At 46.1% G+C, this 21,668-nt stretch overlaps 1 protein-coding gene across 1 annotated transcript in view; it reads left to right on the forward strand.

The window, feature by feature from the left end:
- Positions 1-21,668, forward strand: part of COL5A1 (collagen type V alpha 1 chain) — a gene marked incomplete at its 5' end in the record, with an annotated part of 136,414 nt that overhangs the window by 63,819 nt on the left and 50,927 nt on the right. Inside the window, 10 exons of the mRNA XM_080355703.1 lie at positions 3,256-3,408; positions 3,706-3,762; positions 7,520-7,561; positions 7,829-7,891; positions 13,512-13,586; positions 15,127-15,219; positions 17,883-17,939; positions 18,082-18,135; positions 19,022-19,075; positions 19,929-19,982. Coding sequence (XP_080211829.1) covers positions 3,256-3,408; positions 3,706-3,762; positions 7,520-7,561; positions 7,829-7,891; positions 13,512-13,586; positions 15,127-15,219; positions 17,883-17,939; positions 18,082-18,135; positions 19,022-19,075; positions 19,929-19,982 — 702 coding nt within the window. The remainder of the gene's footprint in view (positions 1-3,255; positions 3,409-3,705; positions 3,763-7,519; positions 7,562-7,828; positions 7,892-13,511; positions 13,587-15,126; positions 15,220-17,882; positions 17,940-18,081; positions 18,136-19,021; positions 19,076-19,928; positions 19,983-21,668) is intronic.

Below are 21,668 nucleotides of genomic sequence, written 5' to 3' on the forward strand. Positions count from 1 at the left end.
GGCTGGTGTTAAAATCTGAGCAAAAGCATTTTATTTCAAAGCCTTAAAATGTTGGTTTGATGGAGAGCATCAATATTTTTCATTTCGTCGTTCCCACTGAATAGTGTCTTTGTTTTTAAGATTGAAACTTTTTAATTTTAATTACAATGTTGGGACAGACCTTTGATTTCCAACTGCTGCATTTGCCAGACAGCCCCTCTGCTTCATGCACAGATCTGCTCAAGGACGAGATCAGTCCAGGTCCCACAGCTGATTGTTGGAGCGATTACATTTTTAGTTACACTTTAATACACTTCAACTGAAATATATTGAGACTCTTCTATCCTTAAGACTTGCCCAGTTCTTGCTTTTTATGTCCATGCTCAGATGGATGGACGTTGGATTCATCTTTAGATGAGGCTGAGATAATTGTCATACAGCTGTGTACTGTGTAGTCCATGATGCAAGGAAATAATTAGGCTAGATGAGGAAAATTCCTCATTATTCAGGAGCTTCAGCAAGGGGAGTTGATAGTGGGATAATGTTTCTTGGGAGGTAGGATGGGACTTGGCAGAGTTGTGCGGTTCCTCCTCAACTGGAGATTATTTACTCAGTTATGGGACTGTCAAAAAATCCTCCAGGCTTTCTGGGAGGCGCGGGAGGGTGGCAAAAGAGACAGCGAAAGCTGGCCAGCGTATTTGGAGTTGGACCTGGAAGCTTGGATGGAGAGGTGTCGGGGAAAGAGTCCAAGCAAAGAGCTGAGCATCTGCAGCCAGGCGGGAGGGGAGCTGGTGATGTGGGGGCAGAGGGTCCGGCCAGCTGGGGATGAAAAATGGGGAGGAGGAGGAGGTTGTACAGCCCAAAATGACACAGAGGGAACCAGAAGAGGCTCCAGTGTATCGAGGAAGTGAGCGCCAACCTGAGGAAACCCACAGATCAGGGAACTTTTCTGTTTCGTGACAAAGAGCCAGAAATCTTTGGCCACGCTTGAACTTTCTAATAGAGAGGGATTAAAGATTGCATAGCGGGACCTTAAAAAAATTTGGAAGAGGGAGTAAGAGGCTTCAGGGCCACTTTAGTTCTTAAGAAAAGGAAGCAGGAGAGGAGGAAAGTTCAGGTAGGGAAACACATGGTGAAGCTTTCCATGTGAAAGCTCAGTAAAGCATCTTGTGGATGAGAAGAGTCCAAATTGCCCAGGTCCAGCAGCTTCAGAAGAGGCAGCGTTGGATGGAGAGGGCTGCAAGACTGTCCTGCTCCAGTTCCTCCAGTTGCTCCAGCGAATCCATCTGTAGGTCCTGGGACCAAACACAATCATGTTGGTGTGGTGCAGAATGGTCATTTTTAGCATCCCTGCACAGAGCTGCATCCATCACTGTTGAAGTTCACCTGCCTATATTTTGGAAAGACTCTTATTCTCCTACAAAAGTGGAATTAAAAGAGGATTTAGTTTTACACAACAGAAACTTTGTGTGAGGAGGTTTGGAGCCAGGTGTAGTCACTGAGCTCCCCTGGGCTTGGCTTTCACTATGGCCAATAACTCTGTGATAAATGCCAGTGAAGCAATTCTGAGATTTAGGAGGCAGCAAGACTCCCGTGAACAGCAGGAGCTGGGGACAGATATATTTTGTTGACTGCCTGCTATTCATCAGGCAGTTTGCTTTACTTGTCCAGATGCGTATACCATGGCTTCATATCTGCACTGCTTCTCAAAGGGGAAGACTAAAAGGTGATTTAAATGAAGCTTTTTATCAGTGCAGGAGAGTCACGGTATTTCGCACACTGATTTTTGGACCTCCTCTTCTCTTTGCAGGCTGTTTTATGATTCAGGTTGCCTAACACTTGCAGCTCTCAGCATGGAGAACTTTCCTCCTTCTCTGCCCAGTTATTCAAAATATCATATCTTTCCATGCAAATTGACTTTGGGGACCTTAATCAAAATATCAAACCGGATGTTTTTGATGTTCATTTCAAGAAATGGAGTTTGAAAAAAGCTTATGTTATCCCCAAAAGCTTTATAGCAAGATAAACAGGTTTTAAGGTTTCAAAGTGTAAACCTAGATAAAAGATTTCAAAGAGGATAAAAGCTGTGTCATAGCACTGGATCTGTTTGAACAGAAGAAAGAAAAAATAATGCTAACTTCTCCAAGTTTTCTAATTGAGTAATTGCCAAGCTCTGATTTCTGCAAAGACCAGTTGGTATTTGCGGAGGTCAAAGATGATGGGGCGGCAGAGCAATGATTGCCTTAGCACTGAGTTTATTCTTTAAAACCTCTTGGATCTGGATGGGTTCTGAGCATTTTTGACAGAGAAACAAAGTCTGGAAGTGGTGGAGGCGTTTAGGTGGTTTGGAATTCATAGTAGTGAGGAGATCATTTCCCTGGGAAGCACTGGAAATAATTCAATTTATGGATGATTTTAGTCGTTACCTGGATGAGGATGAAAACAAACTAAAAGATCATCCATGCATGTTGTTCTTCACAATGCTGCTCAGAATAAAGGATGCCAAGAGATGGTTCCTGCCAGGCTGCGGAAAGCACAGGGGTATGGAGACAAGCAAGGAAATTCTGAGACTTGTCTAGATGTCCTTCATGTGGTCCATAGCAGCTGTTGCTCTAAGGGTTCAGAAAGGATTCAGGGATTAATGCATCGGATTTGTGAAGATTTCTGCCTCTGCTCTTTGGACAAGCACAACCACAGCTTGGATCCCAGACTAAACAAACAGGAGGGCTTTTTGTAGAAGTGAACTTGGATTTTTCCACATTTCCTCCTGCAATGGGACACTCATAGTGCCACATTGTGCTTTTGGCATGGATTTAAATATAGGACTGGACGTGTGACTTCTTACGCTCAATAATCTTGTGTCTGCAATAATGAAGCTGTGAGGGATGAGCAGGGCTTGAAGTTCAAAGCTTCCATTAGACCTTACAAGTTTGCTGGATCCTCCTGATGTGAGCTGTTGATTCATGCTGTGGTTTGTTTTCCTCACTCAAACTGTTACATTCACAAGGTTATTTCAGGGATCGACACAGAAATCCTGGGGAATCCAAGGGTGTACATTTAGACATAAAGATGCTCCATCCTTCTTGTCTGCCACTGAAGACCCTTGGAGATCACTGGAGACCTTAGAACTCCAGAATTCAGCTTTCCTTGTGCTTTTATTTGCAACTATTATTATAAAGCATTTCCCTTTTCTTATTAGTCTTTCCCTTCTATTTTCAGCACATGCAGCCCAGAGATATTTGCAACCTGACATGTTGCTGCTTTTTTTCCTTCCAGGCTACTCAAGGAGGAGACAACCTGGATAAAGATTTCACCGAGGAAACAATAAAAGAATATGATGGGAATTATTATGATAACTATTATGACCGAACAGTCTCTCCTGATATTGGCCCTGGCATGCCTGCTAACCAGGACACCATCTACGAAGGGGTAAGAGGGTTAATTTTCCATCAAACATAAGCCTAGTTCAAAATGTTTATTTTCCCTTTATTATAAAGATTAGCAATGCAAAAAAAAGTGAGAGCATCTCGCTTGGATTCACCCACTTTGGGGTGTGTGTGTTGCATGAGATGAGCAGGAGCTGCCCTGTTTCTTTTCTACGCAAACATCAGGAGTCCTTTGGTTGCAGGTTGTCCCAGGACCCCAGTCCTGCTTGGGGTGGTGATGCTAATGCAGGTGATGCCTTTTTTTGACTCTCTGGCTTTGTGTTTCCCTTGTGTGCTGCAGATCGGTGGCCCACGGGGCGAGAAGGGACAGAAGGGCGAACCTGCGATTATTGAGCCGGTAAGGACCATCTGGTTTCTTTTGGTGCCCGGCTTGATTTGTTTTGTTTTCACAGGGGAAAATGTACCAAGGGTGTGTTCGGTGTGGGCTGATGCTCTCAGTGCTGCAGCTGGGAGGAAGATGGAAAATTTCCCATGGAAGAATTACTTGGTTTATTTAAAAACTTTAAATATAAACCACAGTAATTACTGCTTTTTTAAAAACTTCAAGAAGCAACCTAAATTATGAAGAAAGTGCAAAATTTCCCATGAAATCTCTCTTTTACCAAGATAAAACCTAAGCCTTTTAGAATTGAAGCACTGGACAGAGGGCATGTCTCATCTCTCCGGGGTTTTGAAATGCACCACAGCCGGTGGCCAGGTCGTATCCTGACCTGAATGTACAGCTTGGGGCTGGCTTTAATTGTGCAACTAATGGGTTTATCTCTGTGGAAATAAAAGGGTTCTCCCCGCACAGAGCTCTGGGAGAAGAGAGGTTTGCTCCTGCTCCAGCGTCCTACCAGTTTCCACTTCCAGAGAAACCCAGGAGTGGAACCCAGTGCTCTATTTCTTTATGATTCTGCCCTGGGCTTTTTATGAGGTTGTTTTTCTTTTTAAAAATGGTTATAAACCACCCATGCCCCTTGTAGTCTGTAAAAATGCGAGTGCCCAAGCGAGCAGCCCTGAGGTGAGGATGGAGCTGCCCTTGCGATGGGGATGGCTGGTGGTCGCTCAGAACGGGTGGCTGTTGGTTCGTGTCCGTGTGTCCATCCCTCTCAGCATGTCAGGATGCTGTGGTACCCCCGTGTCTCCTCCCCGGGCTCTGGGTCTTTGCAGCCACCTCTCCCGGCACCGTCCCCGCAGGGCTGAGCGCACACTTGCTGCGCACCAGCGACTCAATTAACCTGATTTTCCTTGGCCGGGGGCCAGCGCGGTGCCCAGCATCACAGCGCCACTTCCCATCCCTCCGAGGCCATTATTTTTCTTTAAATCCTTCCTCCCTTTCCTTTTTCGCCTGATACTTTTGCAGATAAAAGCGGGGGGACAGGAAGGAGCTGGGGTACAGCAGCGGAGCTTGAAAAACCTGAGCGAATGCCTTATAAAAAGCATTTCCAACCTTTCCTTCCTCATTTTCCTTTCTGGATCTTGCACTCCCTCTGCAAACAAAAGGAGGAGCGAGTAATTTGCTTGTTGGAGGTGTGGAAAGTGGGGGTGGGCGAACCCCACAAAGACAAGGGCAGGAACCCAGCCTGCCCTGTCCAGAACCCATCTGAAACGCCACAAAGCGAACAAAATAGTTAAGTTTAATCATCCAGAAAGAATTTGGCTCCCTTCACTATTTCAAAACACTGGAGCATGTATAGCTTTTGCCAGAAAGTAAACAAGACCAAATGCTGCGTTTTCCTTCTCCGTGCAGTTTCTCTTCAGCAGAGACAAATTCAGATTTGCTGGGCTCTTTAGCGTGGTTTGTTGGGGTTTTTTTGATGGGAGCTGCAGCAGAGGGGCAATAAAAGCCAAATGCAGAAGTGGGATTCTACTGGATTCTCTCTCGTTTTCCTTCAAGCCGCCTGTCCCTCAATCCTTGCTCGGTGCTGACGCTCGCTGGAGGCAGCGCAGCAGCACAGGCGGGGCTGAGGAGGGATGGAGGAGGATAGAGGGGACCCCCACATCCCAGCTCTGGGGACACTCTGCTGCCTTCACCTCCTCAAAGCCCTTTGTCCTTCATGGGGGACCCTAATGCTCACACCTGCCTTGAGGGAGGGTATGATCAGCCTTTGCATGGTACCCTTGTGTGTTGCAGGGAGATTTGGGGCTGTTTTGTGATGTTAGCTGACTTGTGGGTAGCACCTGGGGGTTGAGTGGAAGCAACACCCTGTTTTCCCCTGGGACAGTCCCAAATCCATGGTTTGCTTGCTCGCTCCAAGGTGATCACCCCCAGGGGCATCCCCTCACTGATCCTTGTCCCAAAACCCTCCCATGTCTCCATCACTCCTGTTGATCAGCAGTTGCATAAACAGTGGAGGAATCTCCAGATGTCCCTAAAGCTAGAGCTCAACATAAACCAACAGACAAATATGGGAAGATGCCAAGGATGTTTGCATCGCAAATTGGCTAATTAGCCTGGACTCTTCTCCCATATAGAGGAGCATCCCGAGGCTCTGCAGCCGGCCATGGGAAGCTGAGCTTCAGTGCTTTGTAAGCTCAGACCATGGGAATGCTGGCACCCAGCAGCCCAAAAATGTCCTAGGGGGACATACGTGGGCCCATGGCTCTCTGCACCAACCCAGAGACAGTTATTAGCTTCTATTTTGGAGTCTGCTGCACCGCAACACACTATCATTGGTCTATCAGTGGACTTTGGGGTGTCCATAGAGGAAGAGGTTTGCTGGGACATCTGGGGTTTCCTGCACAATGTCCTCATCACATTTGTCAAAGGGAGCTTAGTGGACGTTATTCTCTCAGGACACCTCCATCAGCACAACTCAGCTCTTCTTGGTGGCCTCCAAGAGCAAATAGCTCATACTTGGTACAGGTTGGAGGAACGTTGTGTAGTGTTCACCCCAAATTCCCACCCAGAAGAGAGCAATGTTTCTATGGCAGACAGTAAAACTGCTGTCAAAATGGGCACAGGATGAAGTCCATGACTTAAATTCTTCATGACTGAGGAACATCTGCACAGGCGCTTCTGTAATAACAGCAACAGAAAATTTCCCCTAATACATCCAGATGAAGTGGAAGCCAGATTTTAAACGAGGTGATAATGAGTAGTATGGACACAAAGACAGAAAACAGGACTGGCCGTGCATCAGTGGTGCAGAAACATGCATTCCACTAATGGAAGCAGGAATGCTTTGTGGCAGCATGTTTTGCCCTGGTTTTGGGCATAAAGACCATGGCTTTTGGGGCAGGAATGCCTGGATTTTCTTCTAGACATTTCAGATTCGTTCAGCTCAGTCCTGTTTGCAGTAGCAGCTGCTGTGGGGTCAGCCAAGGCTTTTAGCACCCGAGTTGAGCCCAGGAGATCGGCCAAGGGTGACCAGAGACCAGTCGCTGCACTTGCTCCCTCCAGACTTCCCCCATCATCCTGATGCTCTTTGGGAACCATTTGCCAGGTTTATTGGGAGGTTTTTTTTTTCCTGTCTTTTACATACCCATGAGGAGAGAGGAAAAAAAAAAAAGCTCATTTCTAGTGAGTACGTGATAGACCTGATTTAAAGTTATGACAAAATATTTAGATTAAAAGGAATGGAATAACATTATTCTGCCATTTTGCCCACACAGTGATTTCCTAGGTACACAGAATAAATCACAGTGTGCAGTCTGCTGGGAAAGTAATTTGAAAAAAAAAAGGCACCCTTGCAATTTGATTATTTAATATATATATGTTTTTAAGGTGTTTGGGTCTAGAAACAGCTTCTTCCTGAAGAGGAGCTTTTCTCCCATAAGGCTGGATGTGCCCCAGGTCTTGCCCATGAGCCAAGGGAGAAGGGTTGTGGTTTGGAAGGTGACCCTGTGCTTGGTGCTGGACAAAAGGGCTGTTTTCACATGTCCTGCATGTTGCAAATACACAGTATTTGGATTTTTCTTCCTCTGGCAATGGCAACTCAGGAGATGATGCCCAGAGAGAGTGAAAGCCCTTCAGCTCTGGGATGCTCAGACCCAGCAGCAACACCTGAAACATTTAAGAACAGATAGAGCGTTGGGCTGTCCAGCCCTGTGGCCAAGGTGACTTTGAAGATGTGCTTTGCTAATAACTTGTTTCTCTTCCTCTTGCTCAGGGCATGCTGGTGGAAGGCCCACCTGGTCCCGAAGGCCCAGCAGTAAGTGGCGGTTTCTCTACACCTTGCTCCGAAGGATGCGCGCGGTCCCTGGTGCGGGATGCAGGTGGAGGGCTCAGCGCACAGCTGGTCCTGGGCCCTATTGCTTCCATATGCCATGCATGTGTCCAGAGCGCTTCAGGGTTGATTTTCCTGGTGCAAAAGCAAACAAAGCTCTAATTCTTTTCCTGCTCGTTGTATGAATATGTTATAAATAATAACACATTTTCCTTTCATGGCTTTTTTTTTTTTCTGTCTTTTCTACACTAGGGACTTCCAGGACCCCCGGGACCAACTGGACCTGTGGGCTTAATGGGTGACCCTGGGGAGAGAGTGAGTACCCGTGTTTTAATCCTTGGGGTGTTTAGTGTGCACAAAGTGGGACTGTGGTGTATCACTGGAGCCCCAAAATGCTGCTCATCCTGTAATAGCCATCTCCTCTGAGTCAGCCCCAAAAAGAGCTTATGGTAAGGTTCGGGGCAGCCATTTGCATCCGGGGGTAAAGGTGGGGGAACAGTCACACTAGACAAATGCATTAAGCGTTTTTTTCCAGGTTCAAACCAAGTACAAGGCTGATAAACCTTCTGCTCTCTGTTTGCACCAGTTCCAGTGCAGGAGCGAGGTTGTTGATTTGGGTCTTTATGCTCATTTTGTGTCCCAGGCTGTTCTCAGGGGGCACGTGGCTCTTGTGCAGCATCTTGCCTTTTCTCTAGGTGGATTATTGGTCTATTCCAGCGAGCACTGGAGACTGATTTGTGCACTTTAGCAATGCAGTAACTCAGTGTTTTGCATGTTTAGTTTTGAAGTCACTTTAAATCAATTTTGTCCATAGCAGCCACTGCCGTGTAAACTGCTGCCTGCAGAAACCTCCAGCTTTGAGGTTACTCATCGAAACCAGATGCACCCAAGCACTTTTGTGGACTGTGACCCCAAATCCTACAGTTTAACACTGCAGTTTGCTCAGAGTTGCGTATTTATTTGTTACTGCTGGGATCAGGAATGGTCTGTGCTTTGGAAGATGCTGAACTGGAGCCTCAGGTCAGCAAGTGATGCACAAACACCATTCCAGCAGCAACCATGTGCTTGGAGATGCCAAAAATCAAAACCTGCTCTCCGAGCTGATTCTCCAAAATGAGCCTTGTACCAGTGCACTCCTCATTTGCCTTTGTTCACCCACAGTTCAAGCCTATTCCCTCTCAGCTTGGGTCTGAAACTTAGAAGAGTTCACACAGTACCCTTGGAGCTTGATGCCATTTTGGTGCCATTGCGCATCTTGATGTTGAAGGCAGTGAAGTGTGCTTTTAAAACAGCTCCTGGAGATACTGCTCTTTCAGCTGGGGAATGGGCCCCCCACAGCCCTAACACCAGCCTCACCTGTGGCTTGATGTTGCCTGAGGTGTCCTGATAAAAAAAGGCAAAATAATGTGCCTTCAGGTGTGTTTCTGAAGGCGGGCTTGGTTGGAGGGCTGTTTTCCTAGAGTTTCTCCTGGAAAGCACAGGAGGGAGGTGAGCAGTGGTGACACAGGTGACAGGAGATGTGCCCGGACACACAACATCCTGCTGCTGTCAGCGCTGTCACCTGGTGAATGCCAAACACCTTTCCAAGGAAGGAAGTTGCTTATCAGCAAAACGCTTCCCTAATCTGATCGCCAAGGTCTGGAGCATGTTTTTCTGTCGCATAAGGCAGCCTGTTACCCAAGGCAGCCTCTTGTGCACCAAAGCATCTTCCACCCATCCAACGCGTAGTTTCCAGATGGGGAACCACATCCCTTTTGCCTGCTGGGTACCCAGGAAGGATAAACTGGGGTGACCCAGGCTCTCTGTGTTCGTAGGGCTTCCTATTCTTATGGCACATTTTGGTTGGATTCTGCCTGGACAAGGTGGGAAAAAACAGATAACTGTGTTCAAATGGGAAGGTCTGGATAGACAAGGGGTGTTGTGCTGTTCTAATGTGTGTTTTAGCACAGCTATTTGCTGCAACTGCTGTTGCAGATTTGTGTTGTGGCCTTGCCTTTTATTTTTTCTGTCTAATTAAGGCTGTTCTTTGCCTTGTTGGTCCCCAGGGCCTCTTGGCTGGAGTCTGCTGGCTGCCGTGCTCCCACATCCCCCCCGGAGCATTGCTGTAAAGACCCCCACCTTATCTACACTCCTGATGTATTTATTGCTTTTTGATGCAACAGTAATAACGGTTCTTGTGGTTGTGACATGATTGAGAACGAGAGGCCCTGACTGTGCTCCATCGATCAGTGCCTGCGAGCTCAGAAAGTCAATACGCAGCGGTGGGCTCAGCCCATGGCCGGGAGCCAGGGCCACCTCTCCAAGAGGCTGGTTTAACCCTCAATACACCACGATCCTGGTTCATCTGGCGTATGAGGACCAGGGGAGGGCTCTGCATCTTTATGTGCTGGACTTCAGAGAGGATGGGCAAGCGGAGCAAGGTCCCAGTGGTGTTTTACATCTTGCTATATAGTCTAGGATTAGTCCAGAGAGCTGTGTGGCTTGGTTAGGCTTCTGGTGGGTCTTCATCCTGCATGGGTCCTACATTTTACCCAGCTTTCTCTTCTTCCCTTGACGTGCTTCTACTCCACACCATTCCGCTGCCTGGCAGGATGGATGCTGACCCTGGCGATGAGGGAGTCTGTGTCTCTGCTCTTTGTCTGGGCAGTTGCAGATATTTGCTACCCAGGCTCCTCTTGAACAGCCACACAAAGCCTCTCAGCACCAGACACGCTCTCCCCAGTGAAGTTGCTCCACACCCCGAAATGAAAGGCGGAATTTGCATTCTAGCACAGACGGCACATCCTGCTTTTCCGACTGTCCAGAACAGAATGTAAACAGCATGTTGTGCATAGAGGAGCGATGAACTTGCAGAGCCAGGAAATGCAACTGTATTAAAACACCCCTTTCCAATTAGAGCAGCTTCTCTTTTAATTTGTTTATTATTAACCCTGCATGCAACTCATGAATTTGCATGACATGTGTACAGTGAGGAACAATTCCTATGCCTGCATCTGATAGACTTTATTTGCAATCAAGCAGGTGCACGGAATTAATATACCAACAATATTCAGCTATGTTAATATTGCCCAACACTCATTTAGCTGTGTTTTATTCATCTTGTCAGTTTGTTCGTTTATCCCAGTTATTTTACATTGTGCAGAAGAGCTTGCGTCACCGGCAAAGCTGCAGAGCAGCCTGTTTGTGGGAGGTTTCAGAGGATTCATCGCGGGGAAGGCGGTTTGGGATGACTTAGGCAGGTTTCTTCAAGCAGTGGGAAGAAGGAAATATAGCACTTAGGAGATCAGAGAGCTATTTCATGGGTACTCTGGACTGGAATAAAGAAAGTGGGGAAAATGTGCTCCTTTGAAGGAAATGAGCTGCAGCAGCAGAGCAAACTGCAGCTCTGTCACCCACCCTGCTGTGTGTTGGAAATCTGGGGTGTCTGCGTGCTCTGGGTTTGATGGGGCTGTCTCAAAGGGAGGCTCATCACAAAACCATTGCTACATCTCCCAAGGCTGTGCAATCATTGTGTCCCATTGGACTTATTCTCGCTGAGTCCAGCTTTGCATCTCCAAAGTGTAAAAGGTCCCTAAATTCCTTGTTGGGGTTCTGAAAGGCTCGATGCTCTCAGGGTGCCCTGTTTTCCATCAGATGGCAAACGCTGCTTTACCTAAAAGGCAGCAAATACTGCGAGAAAGATCTTCTGTTGTGTAATTCTCTGACCAGGACTGAAAATGGTGAAAAAGCAATCCTAGAGAGGCAATTAAAGGCAAATGTTGAGGCTCAGCACTGTGGGCTGCTGGGCACCACTCTGTCCCTGGCTGCTGCTCGAGGAGCCTGAGCAGTAAAACACCAAGATTTCAGTTTAAACATTTCCTTGAAATATTGCATTAGTGTTTGCACTCGGCACAGCATTATAGAGCACTGCACCAAATGAAAGTTGAAGTCCCCATCCCTAACTGCTATATATCAGCAAATCTCTATTTACATAATAAGTGTGACACAGATTTACACCAACTGCGAGTCTGGCGTGCTGCATTTCTTAAAGGCATTCATGAATTTAAATTTACAAAGTGCTTTATGGGTTTGATTTTCCTCCAGACCATTGCCCCCTGCTGTTCCACCCCACAAGGAAAAGACCTCCCACGCCCAACCTGAAACAAAAAGAGGCGTTTATGGGTAAAAGCATTGCATCGACATTTGTCAGGCAGAGTACACACTGAGAGATAAACAAGCTCATTCCTGATCTGTCATATGCAGGACCAGAGTTAAAGGAGAAGGAAGAAAGTTTATTATATAAAATGACTCCGGCCTGAATTATTTATTGTGCTTCTGCTCCAACAGATGGAACTGCCCCCTGCACCTCATCAGCAGAGTCAGGGACTCCGGTGTTGGCCAGACTAAGTAAACAGCATGAATGTAACATCATGAGCTTGTCTTGAAAAATAGATGGGCTGGTGTGTTATGCAGTCTCCCTTCGGCGCTGAGGGAGCTGCTGGTGGTGTGTTTTTATTTGTTTTGGGTTTTTTTTCTGATAAATCACCGGCTGCAGCGCCATGAGCAGCGTTGTTATTCTGGGCCGGTCGTGGTGCAGCCCTCAGCTCTGCCCTGTAATTGTGGTGCTGGTCCGGCCAGAGCGATGCTGGGGCAGGGTGGAGCAGAGACAGCCTTTAACCCCAGCCCTGGTGCTGGGCTCTAATTTAGTGCTTGAAGCTTTGGACTGGATGTTTTGGGTTCCTTTGTAAGAGGGAGATGACAAGGGAAATGTGAAGTTGGATGTGATATTAGAGGGAATGGAAGAACAGAGAACAAAGAGATGCACCAAGGTCCTGCTGGCAGATGGTGGGGCAAGGATAACATATCGAGTGTTTTTTTGTTATATGCTTAGATTTTTAGGGACTCTTACCTATTTCTCCTTCCTTCCTCCCTTTCCCACCTTCGTCCACCTCCCTTTGCCTTGTGGGGTGAGCATCTGACTTTCTGGGACAAGGTCTGGCTCTTCCGTGTCCCCGTAGCATGTCCATATGCATCTGTGACTTGTGGCGCAGTTTTATTTTCACTGTCCTTTGGTGTCTATATGGGCTAGAGGGCTCCAAGCAGGTCGAAGAGTTAAGAACTAATATAGATGTTTGTTGCTTGCCCTTCCAAGAGCTTTGTTTCTTCATAGATGGGTTTATTATGATTGTTGGATATCACCCTCATTTGCATGTAGGATTTCTGGATGGATGTGCAAATTTGGGTTAACTTACACTTTTTGCTAAGTACGCAGTTGGGAATACAAATAATCTATGGGCTGTCTTAAGAAAATTGGCCGTATTTGATTATTTATAGCTTCATCAATATATCTTTTACTGCATACTCGTTTCTTTAATACAAGTTAAAGAGACTCAACTGATGTTAATCAGCATAGCTCCATTGAGATCCTCGGAGTTTTGTTGATTTACAGCTACTGACGGGGTCGTTCCATCGTAGATGGAAGTAGCCTCATAGGATTAAAATAAAAAGACAGAAGAGAGAAAAATGGAATGACCCAGATGACTGAACATGTACAGAAATGCATTTATCTTTCCACATTTCTATTTCACTGACCTGAGTTATGACGTTTTCTATACTTTTTTAATGGGTTCTAACAGACCTAACTAGACATTGATTCCATTGACTTGGAACATTGCAGAGATTTTTATTGCTCACTCAAAAATTGCATGTGGCAGACCCTGGAAATGCGGGGGCAGGATTTAAGAAGAGGGAATTACTAAGAGAATTTCTGTCTGCTTATAGCTGTGCTGCTTCTACAAAATTTGTCGTAGAGTTTGGATGCCTACATGCTCGGTGCCTGTCTGTCAAGATAGGGAGTCCTTTGTATCCTGATAATGCCTTTACAGCCATGACTACTTATGTATGGGCATGACTAAAATGACGCTACAGAAGTTTACTTTTATTTCTCCTTCTTCAGGGACCACCTGGCCGCCCAGGTCTTCCAGGAGCAGATGGTTTACCAGGACCACCAGGGACAATGCTTATGTTGCCTGTAAGTACTGGCATAATTAAAAAAGCATTTAAATGAGTTGGGCTTCTTGGCTTTGCTACTGCTTAGTGCCTGTTCCTGTAGAAGTCTTCCATCTTTTTTACACCAAGGACACATTTTCCTTGGTATGAAAGATGGATCCAGATGGTTCCCCTTGTAAATTTACTTTTTGCAAAGCACTATAACGTCTTTACTGGTCAAAAGCGCAGAGCAGCTAGGTTTAAATTTCCAGAAACAACGAATAAGCTTAAATGCTTCAGGCTGGGCATGGTGTTAGAGGGTGAAAGTCATGAAGAAGCAAGTGAAGACACTTCCAAGGGTCCAATTTCCAAGCAGAACTCTCCCTCCTAAGGTGAGGAGCCTTTTAACTTCTTCAGAGTAGGTGCTGAAATTGTAAGTATCTGAATGAACTGGTCTCCTTTGATGACCAGAAGTTAATTTGCATTGTTTTCTTGTCATACATGAATCTAGCAAGTACCAAGTTGCCCTTCTTGGTCCTAGGATGCTAAAGAAATGGTTATTTTTTGTGTCTACTTTGATGTGAGAAAACCCTAAGGAAACCAGCTACTGAAAATAAGTGGTTAGGTACCAAAGGGAAAGAGTCTTTAGTGAAAAACCGCAGCAGTCTTGTACAGGCTCCAGATGGTAGGGTGATACTGGTGTAGGTTACTGGCAGGGTGCCCAGGACAACCTGGGCCAAGCGCTCAACATGGAGCTCAGCTGACCATTACCATACATTGGTTGGCCCCTACAGTAAACAACCGTAGGCTTATAAATTGCATCTGCTTGAATGTGGTCGCATACCTAGTGCCAACCAAGCGAAATGCAGAGGTGAGGTGGAGGTGAGAGCTGTCCAAGTAGATTCTGCAGCCCAGAAAGTCCTGCTTGCAAAACCCCAAAGACACATGCAATTAAGGCAAGAGAAGGGTGTGTGTTCTGGAGAGTGGGCATGTAGCTGTTGAGGGTAGAAGAGGCAGAAGAAAACATTAAACTCCTTCCCTTTCAAGTCCGGAAAAATAAAAAGTTAGTGTCTGTTTGGTTTTGTTTTAAATCCTTTGTGTGCGGGAAGATCCTGGCTTGAACAAGAGGCCAAACTCTGTTTTTTGAAGCAGACACTTGAGCAGTGCAGCCTTTGTCCCATGGCAAACAGGCAGCTATCGCCAAATAACCTGATACAACCCCATCTCAGGGTGTCTCCTGGCCAACAGCATCTGCATGGGGAATATCAGCCTTGTGAGAACTTTGCATTTAGTTTTGAAGCGGTGTCATGTGAGGTCCTTACAGTTCAGAGCCTACAATCCCAATTATTGTGCGTTACTGCGAACTGGCAGAATTTGCTGTGCCGGGTATGGACATGGGAAACGGTTGGTTTGTGCCCATGAACTGGGTGACCCAAGAGCACCATGGCTGATGGGATGGTCTAGCAGGACAGCGATGGAGTTGGGTCAGTCATGCTGAATGGAATTGTTTAGGAGTCAGGCTAGCGTGACGATGGATGGACAGCAACCCTGTGACCTGGTTTTCTCTATCTCATTTCCATCAGTTCCGCTTTAGTGGAGGAGGAGATGCTGGCTCTAAAGGACCTCTCGTTTCAGCCCAGGAGGCCCAAGCCCAAGCCATCCTGCAGCAGGCCAGGGTAAGTGAAGGGTGGTGGGGATGTAGCAGGTACCTGTGGAAGCTGACCAGAATAAATGTGTCAGAGGAGATGGCTTTATACTTGCACCATCCATGGTGCTGGTGGTGGTAACAGCCTCTTATCTGAGATGGAATTGCTGCATGACTTGGAGTGATGATATCTGGATGACTTGACCTTTTACTAACAGTCAGGAACAGGCCAGGCACTAAAAATTTAAATTTAAATGGTTTAAAATTTCCTACAGACTTTGGACCAGGTCTGCTGATGCCAGTAGAAATAGGCCTGTTGGCTTCAGTAGTGTTTGCTGTTTATCTGGTTATATGAACAGTTTGGGTATGTGCTGCAGGGACTTTCTTTTGTTCAGCTTTTCCAGTAAATTGTAATAATTAGATGTATGTCACAGGTGTAAGCTGTTCCTGGCTCCATGAGCCTCAGCAGGCAGTCTGCAATTTCCTTTAGCGTATTTATTTGGAAATACATGACACACATCCATGCAACCTTTTTCTCCTCGGCTGACCTTATTGATTAATGATCAAATAATCCTCAGCAGTGTTTATTATGGAGGCTCAGTGCACGTTCTCAGTGCAACTCCTGTTCTCTGGCTAGATGAATTCCTTAGTCCATAAGGCTTCATGTTCATCTGTTCAAAATAAAACTTAATTTCTGGCCAGTGCAGCTTTTAATTTTTCCTTCCAGGAGTGCTTGTGTGAAGTTACATTTAATCATTGACATGTTGAATGTAGAGATGCAAGAGGCACAAATACAGCCAAAGGGAACACGTGGGGTCCCCACAAACACCCTCCTGCTGCGTTTGCCCCAGTCTTGCCCAAGAGGGACCAAATTTGGGCTATAACCACACCCTTGCAGAAAATACAAGCTAATTTAGGGAGGCATTTTGCAGCTTTGGGGGCATTGCTCCCCTCCTTGCCAAATGCAATCATCCAGCTGTGCCCACATCTGTCTGCAGCTGGGCTGTGTTGCTCGGACACAGCCAGTCAGTTATTCGGAGCTGTTGGCAGTTGCTTTAGCACAGACTTCTTGGGTGATTCTGCTGAAATGGGCTAAAAAGCAATTCATTGAACCCTGAAACAAAACAAGGTCCATTGGGGTCTCCACCCAGCTGGGTGGCACATGCCCCTTTTAGGTTTATAATGAAGGGGTTTGGCTCAGCCTGGGCTATTCTGGTTTCCATCCAACTCCCCTTTTACACTGGAGTTTGATATTATACATATTCAGGTAGAGTACAGGGCTTTGATGCTACCAGCCGCTGCACTTTCCTGTCCATTAACCTTGTGCTGAGAATAATATGGGTGGATTAGGTTTCTGGTGTTACCTTGTCAGTCTTAATTTCAAGGCTGCCTACAGTTTGTTCCATCAGCATTTTATTTTGCTAGGAAATAGGGGTTTTGACCAGATGAACATTTCATGAGAAGCATCTGCTTTCTCAGACTCTCTGGTTTTGTTCTTTCTTTTCTGCCTGTTGAAAATTGTGATTGTTATGGAAAAAATAAAGAACCTCCCATCACACAAAGTCCCTTTTCTCTCTCTCTTTTTTTAATGTTCTATTTTGGGGAAAAATTTAAAAACCAAACGAATCCTGGGTGACTTTTGGGCTGTGGATGAAAAGTTGAATATTTCCATAATGGTAAAAAGTGTGTTTCTTGGTTAACTTCAACATATTGTCAGACAATTCCGATACTAGAGCAAAAAGGGAAATAAGTGACTTGTTCTTTTTGTGTGGAAGTTACAGGATATGGCAGGAATTGAAAAGGAGTCCTGCAGGGGAGAGAATATCTTCTTTCCTTTATTTAGGTTCTGTTTTTCTTGCTATTGCTGTTGTTAGTTGCATTATTAGCTTGATTTATTCCCTTAAAATTGGCTGTTATTACACGCCGAACGTTGTCCCAGTCGGCAGTGTTTCAGAGCAGCTCCCTTTTAATGGGGTGTTGTAAAAAGATGCCACATAATCTAGCATTTGTGAAATATTTATGCTATTCCAAGTGCAATCATGGGTAGGTTTTGATTACTGCAGTACACAGATAATTACAACTCCTTTAAAGTGTTGAATTGTCACGAGGGAACAAACTGTCCGAGTGATGTTATAAAGTGTGGACCCAGCCCCATTACCCACCATGGAAATTACTGACTTGGTTGCATGACTACTTAATTATTGAGCTAAAAGCTCCCTGTTGTGAATGGAATTGTTGTTCTGTTTGCAGGATTTTAAATATTAACCAAAAAAAAGAAGGAAAAAATTCCTCCAAAATTGAACCAGTAGGATCATAACAAAAATTCCTCTTAAACTGAACGGGGATTGTAAAGATATGTGAGCAAACCCCCGTAGCCTGCTTGGGCGAAGTTTTGTTATATGCTTTCAGGAATGCATTACTAAATGTGTGCATTTAATTCTGTCCGTATATAATGATGGAAAAGGGGATCTGACCTGCAGAGGCAGATTATGATCTGGTGTAAACTCAGGTGACTCCTTGCCCCTCTATTTGTCCTGATCTGTGTCTATATGCATCTATATAGGGGTCTTGTATTTTATGGGCATGGAGCAGAGTGTAGGATGCCTATGGGTGGTGGCACCGTGGTGGCTTTGTCACATCACAGTAATGAAGCAAAGACACCGACTGAGCAGCGTTTCTGTCTCTCTGTTGCAGCTGGCGCTGAGGGGACCGGCGGGTCCAATGGGTCTGACAGGGCGGCCGGGCCCCATGGTAAGTGAATGGGCAAGGATGGACAGAGCAGACCCAACATGAATGGTCACCTGCATGAGTGGCCCTTTTAGCATGGTTGGAATCTTCCCTCTGCCTCTGCTGTGGGAAATAAATAGTAATAAATCATGTTTTCTGTCTAAAGGGACCCCCGGGCAGTGGTGGGCTAAAGGGAGAAGCTGGAGAAATGGGACCTCAGGTGAGTATGGGCAAAGTAGGGGACGGGGGGGACAAGTGGTAATGGTTTTAAACTAAAGGAGGGAGATTCAGGCCAGACATGGAGAAGACATTTTTTATGATGAGAGTGGTGACAGCCTGGCCCAGGTTGGCCAGAGAGGTGGTGGATGAACCATCCCTGGAGACATCCCAGGCCAGGCTGGACGGGGCTCTGAGCAACCTGAGCTGCTGAAGATGTCCCTGCTCATGGCACGGGTGGGAATGGATGAGCTTTGAAGGTCCCTTCAACCCAAACTGTTCTATGATTCTATGAAATGAAGGTGTGGATCAGCCAATCCTGCATTAGAGGCTGTTGTGAAGGAGGGATTCAGTAACCCAATGCCAGCTGAAAGTAGGAAGGTGTGGGAACATCTGGTTTGTATATAAATGTCCCTTCAAGTATCCAAATGTAGACTCAAGACATAATTTGAAGCCAATAGTGTAAAATTCTGCAGGTGGTAGTGCTTCCCTGCAGATATCCTGTAAATACAAGATAGGTTGGAGTGTGGGGAGTTCACTAATGCTCAGGAAATTGTTCTTCCAAGCCGTAAATCATGCATTAAGGAAAAATTCCCATTTTTATAATGGTGGGGGAAGTGATTTGTCTCCGCCATGTGGAGCTGCTTGCAGGGCAAAACCTTCCTTGTGGCTAAACGTGTGCAATTCCCATCTGGAGATGCTCACTCTTGAGCCTTTTCTGTGTATTTTGGACCATGGGCTCTGCTCATGGGCTTCACATCCCATTTTGTAGCCCTGGTGACCCAGACAGCCTCAGCAGCGGCTGATTTGCAATGCCAGCAGGCGCTGGGTCCGTCTGTCCTGCCTTTTGGTGACGGCTTTTTTTCCCCTCTGACCTCAATGCCTTGCAGGGTCCACGAGGCATCCAAGGTCCTCCCGGTCCGGCAGGAAAACCAGGCCGCAGGGTGAGTGTCCTGGGAGCTGCGCTGACGCCTGAATTAACTACAGTTTCTGCTCAAAATTGTTTCTGCTGCCAAACGGTTTCTGAGCGCCGAGGACGTTGCACAAGAGCGGGCGGGCAGCCAGCTGGTGGCCTGTCCAGGACCTCTCCGTCCATCTGGGCAGACACAAATGGGGATGAGAGTTAAAGCCGGGTGGCGTGGGGACAACTGCAAATCCACGCTTTTGTCCACTTCCCACTCTTTTGTCTCTTTTTTTTTTTCCCCTCTGTGACATTGAGGTTGTAGCTGCATAAACGCCCTGGGCTGGTTTGGACGGTCTCCAAGTCTCAGTAGTACGTGAGGAGGATTCAGTCCCCAGAGAGTTTCTGGAGCTGGTATAAATGGTGCTCACTTGCTCTCTCAACATCGCTGATGCTGCTTTTTATTTTACACCATCCTCTGGTTCATAGTAATTTGTCTTGCCAGAAGAAGAAATGAGAAAGTCTTTGTGTGACCCATTTCTGGCTTTCTTAAAAAAAAAATTATCTCATTTCAATTTGCAGACATCGTCATTAGCATATCTTCAAATGTGCTGGAAGATAATTATTCCAAATTAAAATCAATGACCATGTCCCAGCATCGCATGTAGTGAAGCATCTTTGCCGCCGTTTGTCTCGCACCCCTCATTAGCACCAGGCTGAGCCCGGGATGCTGCTTCAAAAACAAACCGGCGTTTTTTCCCCTCGCCAAGGGAAGCTGCTCCCCAGCCACTGAGCTCAGACTTAAATAAGACTTCACTCAGCCGCAGACCAAAGAGCAGATGTCTCTGCGGCGCTGCCTTACCCTTTGTATTTGACTTTGCTTCTCTCTGTTGCAGGGACGAGCTGGCAGCGATGGCGCCCGGGGGATGCCAGGCCAGACAGGACCAAAGGTAGCGCCGCGTATTTACGTGCTGTTGGGATCCGCATCTGCTTCTTAGCAAAGCACGAACTGAGGGGTCTTTGGCAGAAGGAGCCCACCTTGCTTGGAGGGGGTGGTTGAAATGGTCCAGCGACTCCTATGAAATCCCTGTTTGAGAGAGGGGAATTAAACACACACCTAGAAGGCGGAATAGCAATCCTTTTATTGTAATGCAATGTTTTTAATTGCCGGATCCTCTTAAGAATGAAATATGCTCCCTTGGCTGCAGTTGTAGAACAAATACTTTGGAATCCCAATTATGGAAAACAAACATGAATGAGCAGTTAGAAACGTCCTGAAATATAACTACCAAAAAAAATACCTATTAACTGAGTGAGGAAATGTAGAAGGCGTGGTGAGGAATTTTAATGCCCTTTATTTTTATTTGAGACAAAATCCCTTCATTAAGCTGTGATCTGCTGGTATTATCAAGCAAGAAAGAAGCTGTTCCACTGAAATTGAATGCAGAGAAAGTTTGCTCAGGGAATCATGTATTAGAAGGTTTAAGTACTTTATTATGTAGATACTTAGAGCTGGAATAGATGGGGGGTTTTGATACGGAGACAGGAGACTGCAAATCATTTATCCAGTAAAGTGCTTTAATGAGTGTCGACTGCCCTCAAAGGAGTAGATGCCAGGGAAGAAGGGAAAACAGAATAATGAGCAGTGCTGGAAAGGAGAAGGAGATTTGCTGTGAGCAGAGACAGAGCGATGCCAAGAGGAAAGAGCTGCAGGTTGCCCTGGGTGCACCTTGGCCAGGCTGGTCCATCCTCTGAGCCACTCACCTGCAACCGACTTTCCTTTCCTTGCTAATAGGGAAAGGATTTGTGCAAGGGAGGAGCTGGTACTATTTTCATGTGCCATTAGAATGTGAAAATACAAGTGGCTTCACTTCTTTAGAGAGAAAAAAGGACTTTTCTATCTGCTGGGTGGTGCCCGATGCCTTCTGCCCTGGGTGTTGGGAGGTGGTGTCACCCACCACTTGTAAACTCCCCTGTGTCTTCTCTCCTGTCCAAAGAGTTGGGAATTTTGGGAAAAGACCATTTGTGTGTATTCCTGTCCCCATTTCCCCCCAGAACACCCAGGACTGGCACAGGGCACAAGTTCAGAGAGGAGAAACCATTGCAGCTTGCTGTGGTTCACTGTGAGCTCTCCACTTACCACCTCTTTCCCAATACCCTTAAGCATCCATGTGAAGTCACCAAATTTACCAGCTGATGACATTGCTTTCCAGGTCAAAAGAGGTCTGTCTTTTGACCTTGACTTCATTAAGACAGTTTCCAGAATTTATTTGCTTAGGTATTTGTTTCCTTGGAGAGTCCAGGAGGGTTAAAAGGGTGTATGGGATAGGTTGTAGTAAAGCTCAAGGTCGTGTTTGGAAACCTGTTGGCAGGTGTGGGAATGGTAGTGTCCAGTTTGTTTACCAGTGGATTGCCATTTGTAATTCTATGGAATAACCAAAAAACCCACAGTGGACTAGAAGAACCTGTCCAGAAGGGAGATGCTTTAAATCATGGAGAAATCCCCCGGAGAAGCTCTGAAATCCACATGGAAAAACATTTAAAACTGTAGGTGCTGTGGGAAGAGTTGAAATTACTTTGAGCTTTTTTCTTGTTTAAATCTGTAACTCTGAAATCATCGCTGGTCTGATGGGAGG

Source organism: Nesoenas mayeri (assembly GCF_963082525.1).
Source record: "Nesoenas mayeri genome assembly, chromosome: 18".
In the NCBI taxonomy this organism is placed as follows: Eukaryota; Metazoa; Chordata; class Aves; order Columbiformes; family Columbidae; genus Nesoenas; species Nesoenas mayeri.